Source organism: Crocodylus porosus, unplaced genomic scaffold (assembly GCF_001723895.1).
Source record: "Crocodylus porosus isolate Cpor-Errol unplaced genomic scaffold, CroPor_comp1, whole genome shotgun sequence".
Lineage (NCBI taxonomy): Eukaryota > Metazoa > Chordata > Crocodylia > Crocodylidae > Crocodylus > Crocodylus porosus.
In genome coordinates, this window is record NW_017728949.1 from 66,436,076 (window position 1) to 66,452,254 (window position 16,179).

Here is a 16,179-nt window from a genome sequence, read left to right on the forward strand (position 1 = left end):
CTAATATGGTTTTGCTTAGATGGGTGTTTTCACATTTATATCCCAATAGGACATAAAGAAACTCGAAGTTATATAATCTAAGAATAGCTGGCAATACTATCAGATAGGTTCAATGAACATGTAAATGTTTCATAGAAATCTTAGGAAAACATTTCATTTAGAGACTATTCTTCTTCTAATCTGTAACAGGCTGGTTGGATTTTTGTTCATATTTTTTAGCCACCATGGCTGATGCTGTACTCAGCCAAGAGCCTGAGAACAGGATTTTTATTGCTGAGGAGTTCATCACTACTGCTGTTCATTCCTCACCTGACATCATAATGCTCTGTTTTTGACAAACCTAACTACAGGGCAAACCATTATTCTCTGTCATGGGCAAAACCCATGAATGGAAAAATCAGTCATTGGTAGCAGCAGCAAGGTTTATTTACCTCCAGGAATTATTGGCGCATGTGCTCCTAGGGAGCAAGAAGTATGAGAGGAGGGACTTTCAGGTCTTGTGGACCACAAGGGAGCACAGATCCTACATCTCAGGCTCAGGGGTCTATGGCAGAGTCCTTTTGCCTTGTTGATACAAATCTCATTTTACCCCTGGCACCCTTGGGAAATGCTGTCATTGTTTATGTCTGCATTCCCCCCTTCAGGGCATAGTGGCTAATAGCAGCACAGGACATGTCTACCCCATGCAAGGCAAAATAGATTTAACTTTTGCTAACTGTTTCAGCTGGGGTGCTAGAGAAACATGCTGGTTTGAGAGACAGCACATGAGGTTGCACCCTACATGCCAAGCTAGAAATGTCACCAAATCTGTACCACCTAATCTACGTGGCACTTGCATGGAAGGCATTCTGGAGCCAGCGGGGAAGGTTAGAACTCATCATGTTGCAGACCCCTCCCTTTGCGCTCCCATTTTTGGCTGCTCTGGGAGGTATTTCTTTCTCCCCTTTATGCTAAAAGAAGGAGATAGTCCTATAATTACAGAGAAAGAGTAGCAGATGGATATCTAGGGGAAAAAAATCTGTGTTCATATAAATATCCTTATTATTTATGCCAAATGAGAAAGTCTGGAAAATATATAGGCATCGTGGAACGTTCTCCAAATCTGCTAAATTGCAGCAGTTTTTTTAAAGGACACTGACATTTTCTTCTACAACTTGCCTGACTTCTCTAGATTCTCTTTAGCCAGCCTTAAAGATTACATTTAGTTCATATATTTAACCTGAAGATTAATTTATTAATTTACATTCTATAATCTGAATTTTTTTTTAAACATGAGTTTTAAACCATTACCTTTAATGAAATCAGAATACAAAAGCTGAATGCCAGATTACAATTTAAATACATAATTGCTGGTAAAAAGGAAAGACAATTGAATGAATCAAACAATTACAGAGACGAAACTTCACACTTAGAAAAACCTAACCTGAAGGCTAAATTACAGAGCGTATGAGGGGCTGATAATATCTTTGTGAAGCTCTGAGAAAGAATGGCTTTTCATTAAAATACATATTATTATCAAGCAGAGTGCATTTTTGTCAACACTCTTATACTTTAAGATCAAAGACAGAGAAAGGCTCAAGGTTTTGCTCTCTTTCCCCTTATTTCTTTCCATCTTTATGTGACTTCTGTTTTTTAAGCTACTTTTTCCTCTTTGTCAATGAAACATGAAAGCCACGCTGGTTAAACTTTTGCCAAATAAGCACAAAGCTAGCCCCATCTGAAAAAAAAATGCAGCGCCCATGAATTTTTAAAAGTTCATACATAATATATCATAAAAGGAGGATGAATAATATGGTGCACGGGCTTTAATAAAAAGCTCCTTGACCATTTCTCAGAGACTCTGAGATGTAATCAATACCCAAAAAGGTATCTTGGGGACATTGCCAAGATTTATGTTTTTTTTTTGCTCAGAGTGATGCTTTCTGCATCAACTCAGGATATGATATTGAATTTTAGAGAACAAAAGAAAGGAAAGTACTGTTATCTGCCTCGACAACACTGCAATTCAAGGATGAGCTTTATGGCTCACCCATGACATCACACTTTACAGACAGAAATGAATATTCCAAATGAGGGATTCAAAGACAGCACAAACACTCACATGAATCTGAACATCAGCAGTTCGTGATTGCATCAAACTTCTGTTCCTTTCTACCTCTGAAAGCAAATCCCCAGACGAGAGATCTAAGATGCGGGAATGAAGTTTCTGGGGGATGAGGGGGGAAAGGGAATGACCAAAGCATAAACATTTGATGAATATGCAATAGATCAGCATTTTTAAAACTCCAAACGGCACACTTAAATTTCAAGGGAGAACAAGCCCCGTGGTAAAAGAGTATTTGTCCTATTTAGAAAGGTTGCCATTTCACCATGTACCAAGACCAAGACCCACAGAAGAAAGAACAGTTGATTTTTCATCTACAGGAAACTGCACTTTTTCTCCTTGTTATTGTTTCACAACTTATCACTACTGCATGTTGAACAATGATAAATGAATATGAATGCAGCCATATCTACCCTCAGAGTCTGACAGGTTTGAATAAAAAAATATAAAAAAATGAACTATGGAATTAACATTTATAAAGCAATCAACATATTAACCTTGTTTTATTTTGGAGTTGTTATAGCCTGAGTGAATTATTGTAAAAGTGACCCTATTTTTAAACAGCATTGATCTTGTGAAGCCCTCCCTTGCACACATTTTAACTCAAAGCCATTAATGTCATCTGTTAGGAACAATTAATGTGAATGGAAAATAATTGCATCAGGGAGCAAGGGACTCAGAGGATTTTGTGCATTAATATTCACATACTGTTCGATTACATACTCAGTTCTTTATTTCAGTTTTGCTTGGAAGGACTGCTAAACTGGTGCCATTTCCCTCATATTAATCTGTATCCTAATTACCAAAGCTTTCTGTGTGTATTAAGCCCTATTTTTAATTGCAAATACAATAAAATTCATTATTTATATAAACATTCTTTCTTGGCCAACGACTTCAACAAACAAATGGATCCTATTTGCTGTCCCATCAGTCATGTGAGCCAATTGATTGGATTATAGATATGAAGGCTGTGATCCACAGCCGGATGAAATAAATGAAAAGGTTTCTACTGACTTCAGTGGTCTTCGGATGAGACCTTATAGTAAAATCCTTGCCACCCTCTAACTGGCTTCTCCAAACTCTATAACCAGCGGTGGATCCAGGGGGTGCAGTGGTGCAGTCACTCTGATTTTTGGTCCACCCAAAGTTTACAGTTAATACTAATGGCTATAAGACTAAAGAAACAGCTTCATTTGAGTGTTTTTGTCTAAATATTTTTGTTGTGTTTTTTAATATACAATACATGATACAGCACATTCCAGTAGTTATACTCGTTTTAACTTTGAACTTAAACTGATTAATACAGCCTTAGGCCCCTAGCACATTAGTAAAGAGTCCAGAGTGCGTATACACGTGCTCCATCATGTTCTAATTGAACACTGAAGCATCATGTGTATTAAGTCCCTGCATGTTTTAAATGGCTGTGGGGTACTTTAACTAAACCCCATCAAACCAGCCCTAGTTTCTTTTTACCTGGAGAAGAGTGTGTGTTGGGTTATAGTTGATGAGGCACCACATCATCTGCATCCCCATTTTCAGAATCCTAAATCCACCCATGCCTACAACTGTAGGGGAATCAAAATGTATAGGAACCATCATTTCTTTTGTTGTGCTGGTGAGCTGTGTCGGAGGGAGAACAAGTGGCAGGATGGGGCTTTAGTACCTAATGCTCTGCTAGTTCAGACTGTGCTCCTGGAACGCCATCCACTAAAAAAATGAACAAAATGACAAATAGATTCTGAAAGCCTTTGCTGTTCACAGCTGGTATTAAAAACTTCTATTTCAGGCAATTCAGTAATATTTTAAACCACTAATTATTAATTCGTGAGTAATTTGTCACAAGCTACATATTCATTGAGTTTTCTTTCAATGCTTTCATTCAATTGATGCCATCCTGTTTCAGGCAAGATTATGGGAAACAGTTTGCATGATCGATGTACTGTATAATCATATTTCCTCTAACATACTGTTGAGTAGATTTGAATGCCATAAACACTCTGCATCCGATATGCTTTCCATTATAAATATTTACTATACCTAGTGTAAGCATCTTAACATCCCTGTTATCTGGTCTCTACCTGTTTAGTGTGCATTATTTAAAATGTTGCTATTGGAGTTGCCACCTGGTGTTCACCCAAGAATTGAATACTAGCAAATAAACATTCCCAAGCTCACAGGTTTTAAGTGAGTACAACTGTTAATTTTGATCTGAAGTTCTTACAGTGGTTTGGCCACTATAATATCCATTTTCTTCCAGACAGATAAGTCACTGGATTCTATGAGCAGGTGTTGTGCTGGTCTTTTTTTGCCAAAGGATGACTTCTCCAAGGAAACCAAAATCCTGCACCACAATTTAGAGAAAATTTCTATACTAGAGCTGAAGACTAGGGGCATGTGAGTTGAGTAGATGCTTTAACATTTATTTTCCTAGAAAAATATTCCAGCAATATTACTTCCCAAATCACAGAGCTTGAAAGCTTACTTCAGTTTTTTTTTAAGGCTCTTCACACTATTTTTAACAAAAGAATGTTATTGTACAAGTTAGCAGCGTACACGGCAACAGGTGACATAGAGAACAAGGCAAATTGTTATAACATTATCACATGAAATGTCAACCGTTGCTGTCAACATCCTTATAAACCCAGCCCACTCAGTTTTTTTAGCCTATCAAGTAGGCATGAGAAAAATAACTCTTCAAGAAGGAAATAAACCTTTAAATACCTTAACCTAAAAGCATTATTGACAAGATAAATTGTTAAGAGTTATAAGTTATTAAGATAAATGCAGGTATATCCATGTGATACACAAGAAGTCAGGCTAGATGATCTAATGGTCCTTTCTGACCTTAAACTCAACTAATCTATAGAACTATAAATAAATAATAAGCATAAATCAGCAAAACAAAATAATGACTAATAAGCCAGGAAAGTGTGTTCTCAAGATGCACAGCATAACATTTCTGCATTGGATAGCCTTATTAAGAAATCATTATACTGGAAATATCCCGCCCCCCTTTTCCCTGTACACAGACAAATCAACTGTAACAGATGTATAATGCAGAATTACCTGCATTACAAACTCTAAAGCAAGAAAAGTACTTTTGGATTAGATAATTAAACAAATGCAGTCACAGAGCAATAAAGCAAACTATCCGGTAAAAATATGAACATTCCCCTCCCCCGCTTCTTTTCTCTGTAATAATAAGGGGAAACGGGAGGATATTATAGTATTCACCTTGGAATCTGTGCCTGATGGAGGGCTTCTGGGATGTCTTGATTGAGGGATACCTGTATGGGAATAGGGTTGGCCTACACCGAGGGAGTGTACTAGCCACATGGAGTCATCTTACAAAAGTTAGCACAGCCCAGAGTGGTATCCATTTGCCCTCAAATATCCTTATACTGATTATTCCTAGAGCACTTCGAGGCTAAGAAAATCTGAAGCAATAAATCCAGTATGTCTATGCAGGGGATGGGAAAGGGGGGGGAGAGCTGGTTTGTTTCTATGTTTTAGGAGCAAAATGGCTACAGGGAAGAAAAAAGAGAGACTACACAATAGGAGCCCCAAAAGTTATTTGCTTACACCAACTGGGAGAACAGTTCACAGGTAGTAAATCTGCCAGCTGCTCAAGTGAGTAACGTCTCCCTTCCACATCTGAGCAGAAGTTCCTAGTGTATGCAAGTGCAGAATTAAAGACCATAAGCTAAAACTAGAATAGGATCCTTATGCTGCTTGACATGATTTAATGTTTGCCAGTGACTGCTAAATTTAAACCCATACTATATATGTATGGATAGCAGTATCTTCAGACCAGTAAAACCATTAATAAATCTTTGCTCTTACCCACAGCTGGGACATGTTAACAGTTGTAACTCACGGAACTACAAGGACTCAGAGGACTGATGCTGAAGTGTAAAATGCAAAATCCAAAAAAAAAAAAAAAAAAGGCTTGATGGTTGGTTTTAACACTACACACAACTAATTCTGGTACATGGTGATATTTGTGATCTCAGTCTTGAATATGCCATTAAAGCTTGTTCGTTACCTCCCATGATATTTAGTGGGACTCAGCTACATGTGTATTAATGTACTTTCCCTAATACGCATTAACTTTAGTACCTCCAATGTGAGGTACTAAAAAAATGCACGTTAGGCTGCCCTAATGCGTAGTATGAAAAGCACATGTTTTTTAAGTGAAGCTTAATGTGCCTATTTAAGTAGCCTATTTGACTGTGCATTAGCATAATTGCACACTTTTTACACAACACTTTAATGACCAGTCAAATGGGCTACTGTGCATTGAAGCACACTTGTAGATGCATACTTGTGACACTGTCAGTCATTCAAAAGTACTGCCATATCTTTTCACAATCAACATGCGCCCAGAATATGTTATGCAATGTATTTTGGACATGCAGAATGAAGGAACAAAGATTTGTCCAGAGTTATGGTTGCACAGAGCAGGGACGGAGACTAATCTTCACCTGATTCGGCCTACCTTTCTTGCTGAACTGAAGCTGAAACCCTGGCTGTTGCTGAAGACTAGTCTCTATGGGTAGATCAATGATTCTAAAATGAGCTAATGAATCTCCAAGGCTGTGAAATAAAAGTGAGACCAGGAGCAGCTAGCAGACAACAAAATTGCGCTAAGGAAGGTTAGCCTAATTAGTGGAACAGCAAGATCGTTCAAAAGAAGAACTGGTTATTAACAACCATGGAATGAAGAACTCTGAGCCATTAATTCAACCGACTCCCTCAGCTACCTGAATTATAATGTAAAAGCAGCTCTACTTTGGTTCAGGAATCTGCTCAGGGTGCTTTTAGTCCAGTCAGAAAATCAGTTTCCTTGCTTAAGACTTGTACCCCAATTTGGAGAGGCGGGCAGGTGATTTAGGTTGGGAAAGGGGCAAGTTATATGCCAGGACATACAGTACTTATTTTTTTTCCTATAGCCTAAATGACAGATTTTGTAAACTGTCTCTGCAGATTTGCATCATTGTTTCCTATAGCTTTATTTCTAATTTTTTTTAACCTACAGTAAGTGAGCCCCAAGGTCTGGGATGCCTCATGGTGGTATCAGCAAGAAGCTGGAGATAGTTATTTATCAGTGTTTGAAATGTAGAGAATAAAATTAGAAGCTTACAATATTGCTCAGTATTAACAGTGGGAAAAGTTAGACATTAAAGGCATATTAAAGGATTAACTGTAAAATACATTTCAGTAAGCCAAATCATTTCAGTGTATAAAAAGGCAGCTTCCAGCTATTCCAGAAATTTCACCAAGTCAAGTGGATTTATTTTTGATTTTTTATTAATCTAGCAAAAAACATTTCCCTGTTCAAGTTTATTTCTTTTATTTTCTTTCCTGGGAGGGTGAAGTTGCTAAAAATTATTGAAAGTCAGGAGATACAAAAGATGCCAAACTTTAAATTCAAAACTAGCATTAACAGTGGCTTGTCAGTCTTGCTGGCAAATCCTCCAGGCGAGTTTACTGAGACTTAACTGACAACATCCAAGACAAAGTACACGGATATGATATTACAAACATTTGTATGGAAGATTAGGGAGTTACAACTACATCAGAAAATCCTGTTAACAAGGCAAATCCAGCACAGAATATAAAACAAAGGTCTCACGTCTGTTTTAGATTCTACCGACTCATTACACTTGGTTCTAGTCAAACCATTTTGGAAAAAGAAAAAAAAAAGGGGAATATTCCAAAGTAACTGCAAAGGTTGAAACGGAAAGTCATAAATGTCCTAGAGTGTAAATTGTGAGGTATTAAGAAGGTATTTGATGTAGCAACACAAATAACATAATCTCTCTATATTCTTAAAACACTTGCCAGTGCTTCTATAAGCCTAAAACTATTCCCCTTCCAAATCCGCCTAGTTTTATTAATTTTTATAAACTACTTTAAATAAAAGTTACATTAAAAGATACAAAGTAATCCTCTCTGATGCTTGTTTTCAGTTTATAACTTTATCAGTGTTTTCAAGCTCTTACTTCTCATTTTCATAGCACTAAATTAGGAGTCTGTAAGTACTGCAGTAATGATAAAATGAACTCCCTAGTTTTCTTGGGAAAATATGTGTAAAGTGAAATTCCCTAGGGATTATGATTATTTTAGAGTCAACAGTTTGCACCAATAACCTGGTAATAATCTACTCAGAGGTAAATAATGAATTAAATGAATGCATTTACCTGACCTTGCTCACTGAAGGCTCAAGTATATTAGTAAAATACATTCTAAAAATATGAACCTGCTTAAAATAGCTATCTTCACTTTCTGTGCTTATTCATTTAATAGGAAAAGCAGCAAATACTTTTCATAAATAGCTTTCCATTGATCTAAAATGAATGAATGAAAAGGATCATCCCACTTTATAGTATAAAGTCCAACATCACATAGGTATGGGACATCAAAGAGTATAACACAAAATGCTGCATGTTGTGACACCTTATTTTTTTTTAGATTATGTACACAATAGCAAAGACTTTACCATTACATTTCAGGGTGGTCAGATTCATTCCAACCCCCACCCCCTTTTTATACTTTAAACTTTTGTGATAAGAAAGAACTATACTATTCATTTTTATGACCTGCCTTCATAACATCTCTGCGCTCTAACACCAAAGGGCAGGCATGTCTTTTATTATTCCAACGCAGTGGTACTCAAACTTTTGGCCCTGTAGGCCAGATGACTGGCATAGGGCCTGTCTACAGGCTGGATCTGGCCCTGGGGGCCAAGTACCAACCCCTCCCTGTCCCAAGTGCTGGGACTGGCATGGTAGTAACCCCTCCCACCCCCTACATGTTGAGAGAGGCCTGGCACTGCCCCTTCCTACCCACTGCACACCTGCCCCTGCATGCTGGGATTGGGCACTGGGTCCAGCACATAGGACTCAGGGTCCTCATAGGGCTAAAAATTTGGCAGCATGGGAGCAGAGCCACTGCTTCCCCACTGCTCAGTTTTCAGACCCGTGCGCCAACTGACACTGTGCCACAGGCCAGAGGCTGAGCACCCCAGTCCCAAGGTATCCAAGAGAAGTTAGTGTTTTAGTGCTTTGTATAATGTAGAAGTTATTTGATAGTGCACCATTCACTAATTTTTTCAAGTTAGCATCAGGATGGCCAGTGAAAGCTCTTGGAGCACAATATAGTTTTGGCCTTTGTCCTCGCAATTCTTATACTTTAAAAACTTCTTTTCACATTCACTTTCTGACTGTCACTAGAACCAAAAATCATCTAAAGGAATTAGGCAGACCTCAATACGATCTTGTTATTGACATTTATGTTGATCGATGTTGGCTCCTACAGAATTGGAATCTGCAGATCAATTCCCTTATTAGATTCTTTCTCACTGCTGCCATGATCATTTTATCACACAAGCTTCTGCTATCAAATGCTGCTTTATCACTTTATAATGGGATAAGCTAAAGCTTTCCTCCAGCATACAGCTGGAAATGAAAACTGTCTTGAACCTAGAGGCTGCTTACTCCACTATTCACAAATATACTAATCATTATGTATATATGCATAGTAAGCAAAGATAATGTAAACTGAATTTGCCTAACCCTTACAATTCTCTCCCATTCTACAATTCCAGGCGTGGGGGCGAGTTAACTGTTAAGCGCCAGAAAATGTCCTGGGCCAGCTCCTCATCCTCTCTTACATTATGAGTAACAGAAGAAAACAAAGCAAAGACTTAAGAGATTGTTCATAGTTGTAACACTAGGAAGAAAAACTCAGGTCTCTGGAATGACAAGAAGCACATGTGTGCACAGATGTGTGCATGCACACACAGGCATACTGCCGAGAACAAAAATTATACAAGAGTTTGTTGCAGTATTGCAAAAAATGCTTGTACAAAAATGTGCACAGGCAAGGTACTTTTGTAAGAGTGGTGCTACCGTCATTGAGAGAGGAGTTCATCACATTAATTTAAATCTCCGATAAAATAAATTAGCTTTTTTATTGCCAGGTTGAACTATGAGGCTATGATGGTTATGTATTGCTACAATCCAGGTCTTAATGGTATTTCAGCCCTGTGGTGGGCAAACAGAAACCATTTCAAGCCTTCTAAAGGCTATTAAAACATGTGCAGATGTCTGGAAAATTAATACTATTATCTAACTCTACCCTTTTGCCTGTAGGAGGAAAAGGAGAGACGAGGCTCAGGGATAGTATTTTAGATCAATACATGATGACAGAGGACAGCAAGCACTGCTTTGCTAGGAAACTCGGTGACAATGAGCTGTTTTCCCAAGTGGGATTCCTTCTCGCTTGGATTTTGTTAAAATCATTAATTTATTATGTTAAAAGAAATCAAAGGAGGTAAGAATCTCTTTCTTGTCCTCTGTCACTGTGGTTTTTCCAGGGCAGGTATGCTAGACAAGGAAAGGTTCATCTACTTACACTGCAGCAGCATGAATTTGTCAAGGTTAATGTTAAACATGCTGTATTCTCCTTTCCCTGAATGATTTGCACTTCTTTGAATATTTTTAATGGTATAGGAATGTCAGATAAAGTAGGAAAATAGTAGAAGGTTTTCCATAAAATATTCAGGCTTTTATAACTTCTCTTGTTAATAGACAACACTATGTTTTCTGCTATGATAATTTAATTTCAAATCATCAGGAACAGAAAGTATCTTATTCTATACTTTTTTTTTCTTAATACAGCTGTTTGGCAGATGGACCAACTAGTTTGAAAAGACTTAGAAGGTAAAAGTAAGTCGCCAGCTTTGTAATCTTCAGTGGAGCTATGAGGTTTCACACCAGCTGAGATCTTGCACCAAAGACTCCCTGAACCTTTTTGACTATTTTTAGAAATAAAATTCTGTGCTGTTTGTTAACATTTCTCTCCTCAGCTTTTTGTTGTTGTTCTGGTCTGAAAACCCCAAAATACAAAGAGAAAACCTGATCCCAGCAGATTTCCAGCCCAGGGCACAGCTCTGGAAAATGTATGCACATATATAAAAGTTACAGAACAGTCCATTTTTGCAGTATCAGAGCACAGCTTTGGAGACTTGAATAAGCATCCCAATTCTTGGATGTTTTACTGAACCAAAACCACTGCTCCATTCCAGTGGCTTCACTGGGGGAACATCTACATGTGCTATTAAAGCGATATAGGCTTACTGGGCAATACAGTACTGTGCAGTAAGCCTTCCCTGAGAGCACGTCTACACCGTGTTGGGAGCAAACCTGCATCCTGTTGGGAGCAAATCTGCTCCTAACAGGAGCAGCCCAGTATAGGGCTTCTCCTGCCCTGCTCTCCTCCCCTGCAGCAGCCAGGGGGAACTCCAGGCTCCTCCAAAGTGCTAGCCTGGGGGCTGAACAGAGGACACGGGAGGTGGGGGGAGTCCTAATGCACATGGGGCCAAGAGAGCTTTGCCAACTGCAGTGGTACCAACTCCTGGCCCTGTGTGTATCAGGAGGAGTCCAGATGTGCATATGCCAGGAGACAGCTGCTGCTGTAGCCAGCAGAGCTGTCCCGGTCGCATGTACATTGGGATACAGAACTGCCAGCAAGCCCAGTGCCCAGCAGGGATTCTCTGCCCAGCAGGGGGTTGACCCAGAGCTATCCCACTTATGGGATAGCTGCCACCAATTTCCTGGCTGGGTGGGACTTCCCTGCCCAGCAGGGGGCTGGCCAGACCTGCCAGGGAATCCCCACCAAGCCAAGGGCTCACCAGCAGCTGCCCCATAAGTGGGACAGCTCCCAAGCAGCTGTCAGCTGAGAGGGGAAGCAGAGAGGTCCCCAGTCCCAGTGCTGTTTCACTCCCAGCTCCTGTGAGGAGCCAGGAGCTGAGTAGCACCAGGAATTGGGGGTAGAGAACTCCCCCACATCCCCTGTGGCCCCCACTGGTATAGCTGACTGGGAGAAAATTTGTTCCCAGTCAGTGTCAAAATAAAGGGTACTGCGCTGTAGATAATGTGCAGTTAATCTAGTATCTGTATTTACAGGTAAGTAAACTGCTTAATAGAAAACTGCCCATTAACCTAATCTACTGTGCAGCAGCTGCACACAGTTACACTGTGTGTAAAGGTAAAGAGATGAGCAAATTTCTTAACTTTTTGTAGTTTTCCATCTGCAAAACAGAAATATACTTTTCTCAAGGTGGTGTTATGAATAGCAATAAATAGTGAAAAAAAGAAGTGTTCAATAATTTGCTTCCTAAATCTGACTCAATCTGAGTCAAGGAAACAAGGCCCATTTTTAACTTCTCTTTTCCAGGAACTGGAAAAGCATTTGGCTTTGTTCAGATTAATGAAGGCGCTTCAGTTCATTTGCAGATAATCACATTTACAAGTAGAAAAAGCACATTCATGCCAAAAGCACTAGCTCAACTGCTCCAATATAAAACCACTTTGTGCTTTGGGTAGAGGACATTAGGAGGAGGGAGAGACTGGGACAGTGAGAAAGGTAAACCAAGCATTTTCAAACTGCATGATCATCCAGTCAAAGCAGCGAAAGGCAAAGAGTAGGGAGAGGCCAGAAGATACGCAGAGCAGCAGGGGAAGTTCCCGTGCCTGGAGATGTTGAACATGTATTAGAATATGGAACAAAGATTTTTAGTGTAAGCCAATATGAAGGCAGGGCCAAAGGCCCATATCGGGGAAAATTAATCTGTGGAACCAAACTTTATACAACACTGGGTGTTTCTACATGACATGTTTACTGCAGAGTTGGCTAATTTGCTCCACGGTAAATGCCTCGGTGTTTACACATATAGGGCAATTAGGCTGAAGTAAACCAATTTACTCCACAGCAGGAGGATAGTACTTCTAAGTACAAGTACAAGGTCAAATAAATACAAGTACTATCCTGCTGTGGAGTTTTTTTACTTAACAGCAGTGCATGTGTGGATATGGAGCTGGCTGGCTGGGGCATGAGGGTGCTTCAGTGTGGGGGCTGTCTGCTGGCTAGCCCCACAGTGAAGCACTCTCATGCCCCAGCCAGCCCCACTGCAGCACATTCAGCTGGGGAGGGGATGGGGGGCAGTGAAGCCCCAGGCTGGCAGGCTGATCCCTGGAGCCCCCTGCCAGCTGGGGCTGCTCCAAACTGGCTTAACGTGCTGCTGTCTGGGACACACGTTCAAACAGCATGCCTGGGAGAAATAAACTCGGAGGCATTAAACTCTGGAGTTTATTGCTTCTCATTAATAGCACATGTAGATATGCCTACTGGTTCTCATTTTACTATAGCCTCATAGGAGCTGTTTGGCATGAGGGGCCAGTGAGAGCCTGAATGGCTACCAGCCCCCTTGCAAGGATTAGTTCCAATTGGTGTAGATGGTAAAGCCACAGAACACACTTTTCTGTTTGTGAGACAAGAACAGTTAATGTAAAATCTGCTGCATAGTCAATACACCTATCTGACTTTTCCCACCTTGCACAGGAATCATCTAGGTCCATATAAACAAGCAGCTAAAAGAAGAACGAACAAACCAACCCGCAAAGCCCTCTCTCCTTTGTAAGAAGAACAGGAAAATATTACATGAGGGTTGGGCTGCTCTCTGTAAAGTGCTCCCTACATCTCCCTGAGAGACTCAACCTTTCTCCAAGTTATTTTTTCAGGGTCCTGTTTTAATAACTAGGGAAAAAGAAACTAGGCCACTTCTACATATCAAATACTCAAGAAACGATGAGCTATCAAGGGATCACAAGACAGATTTATTAAAAACTATTAACCAAATAATTATGTATGGGAAATAACTTCTGCAAATCACAACTGTTCCCATACAATTCTTAGAAGGGAAAAGGGCCACATAAGACAAATGAATTGCTCTGAACAATATGGCCATCTCTTCTTGGAAAGATTCCCAGTGAGATGAAGATGAGAACCACTATTACTGAGACAATTTGTAGTCATGCAGTAAGGAGTGTTGAATCCTTTAACTCAACACAGATGGACTCTACGTGGGTCTGATGCTTACGGGGAAGAAGTAGAGAATCCCTACTTTCATTCACCAACCTTCTGTAGTTCCCGGTCTCCCTGTCTCTTTGTGCTGGGTCTGCAGAGGTTACTGCAGTGATGAAAGGTTAAGTTCTGCCATGGAGCTGGCTTGGGGATAGAGAATAGGACACGGGAGGACCCCCTCCTGCTCTTCTGTGTTTTTTCAGGACTTGTACTCAGGTATGTACAGATGTAGCCATGTAACTGTTCAGCCGGTGCATAGCTTATTATACTGACTTAGCAGCGAAGTGGACATTTATACCACTTATACTGCATGGGCAATAGCATTGCAAGCTTTGTGTAAGTGCTGAAGTTCTTACGTGGCTGGAAGACTATGGCTTGGGCAGGGAAAGTGATCTAGAATTCTGCCCCGGGGTCTCCTCTGTGCAGCTATTTCTATGAGGGCTTTGTTACATGGTAATTTTTAGCTCCTGGAGCTCTTAACTCCTGGATTGTCCTGATGCTAACACCTGAAACTGGTTTTAAGCACTTGTTATGCAGCTGAAAATGAAGTGGCTCCAGGGCACATTATCTCTGATCTGTGCTCCACAGGCTGTGTTACACTAAGTTGTAGCCACACTAAACTACACCTTAGTGTAAACACCCCACCTACCCCGCTTCCCCGGCAGCCCAGATCCCTGCTCACTGCCCCTCTACCCCCCACCCCCACTTACTTGTGGCTGCCCATGCTGTCTGTCCCAGGAAGCAGGCAGGTGAAGGTTGAGCTGTCTGCCCATCTGCTGTCACCACTCTGCTCTCTCTGGCTACTCTAAACCAGGCAGACAGATTTAACCCTTCCTTGACTGCTCTCCTGGGACAGACAGTGTGGGCAGTCACAAGGAAATAATAATAATGCCCCATGGGCAGGGGGAGGCAGAAGACAGGGGGGAACAGTGAGGGAAGTCCTGGGGGGTGGGGAGGACAGGAGGGAAGCCCAAAATGGAAAGGAGGACGTTCTTCTCTTTCATTCCACCAGTCTCCTGCTGGCCTGAAGTGTGACTGCTGCAAACCGGAGCTAGCACTAACACCCGTCAACATTTGTGTGGTTCACAGGGTAAAGTGTAACAAGGCCCTGGGAGGATGGGGTACTAAAATTTGATTAGAATTCTATACATTTCAACCCTCACCAACTGTTTTCTGCAGATAAAACAGGGCTAGTACTTGGCCCAAGATGTAATACCGCTTCCACTGAAATTTCAAAAGAAGTCAGCTCCTGTATTTGGCTTTGAATAAGCAACCAAATTGTCTGAATGCTTGAAAACCTGGTCCTATGTTCTATTATATGGAAAACCAAATTAAAGATAACTTTGACTGGAAATGGATGTTGTCAGAGGAGCAGGATCAGCAGGACCTGGCCCCTCAAGCCTGCTGAGCCTCTGCCCCAGATGACTAGAGAGCACAGGCAGCTTTTGGTTGCCTGTGCTCTCCTGCCATAAATGCACAGATGTTGTCTGCAATAAAGCAACTCAGTTTCTTACTACCTTCTGTTGTGGCTATGAATTGGAGCATCCGTGGCACAACAGATGGTATGGATGTCTGTTTGCTTTCATTTTGTCCTGCCATAAAAAAACCAAAAAACTTATGGAGATGTCTGCTTCCACCCTTCTGTTAGTTATCTCCCCAAGAGCTGGTAAAGATTGGGTAATTCTATTTCTTGCAAGAGACATTACATCATTTTATTCTTAATGATCTCCTATGAGATAGTCTGTAGAATAGAATAAAATGCTATAGTTACCAGAAGTTACCTACAGTTACCAGAAGTAGGCATGCAGTCGGCATCTAGGACAGAATTTTGATCCAGAATGTATAAAGGGAAACCTGGAAAGATTAGCTTGAGTACTTCCATTTTTAAAATGCAATTAAGTGTCTAAGTTGAGAATCAAAACCCTACAATATGGGAGCAGAATAAAGAAAAGTTCATATCAGTGATTTAATAGAAGAACTGAAAAGTCGGCCTCCCTGAAGTAGTGTTATTAATTCAGGATGTCATTATTCTGACACAGTAGTTTCCATACTGTTAATGCAGTAAGCTAGAGTTTAATTCATAATGTTCAAGATGCCCTTGTACTGCACATAGGACACAGACAAATCACCACTCCTTCCTGTACTCC

The 16,179-nt window shown here is 40.4% G+C and overlaps 1 protein-coding gene across 8 annotated transcripts in view; it reads right to left on the reverse strand.

Moving 5' to 3' along the window:
* NCKAP5 (NCK associated protein 5) overlaps positions 1 to 16,179 on the reverse strand; it is a 685,167-nt gene that overhangs the window by 98,991 nt on the left and 569,997 nt on the right. For 7 of the 8 annotated variants that reach the window (XM_019553966.1, XM_019553969.1, XM_019553967.1 and 4 more), the window contains one exon: positions 2,102 to 2,206. The exons of the other annotated variant lie outside the window; for it this stretch is intronic. In XM_019553966.1, coding sequence (XP_019409511.1) covers positions 2,102 to 2,206 — 105 coding nt within the window. The remainder of the gene's footprint in view (positions 1 to 2,101; positions 2,207 to 16,179) is intronic. 8 annotated transcript variants of the gene reach the window in all.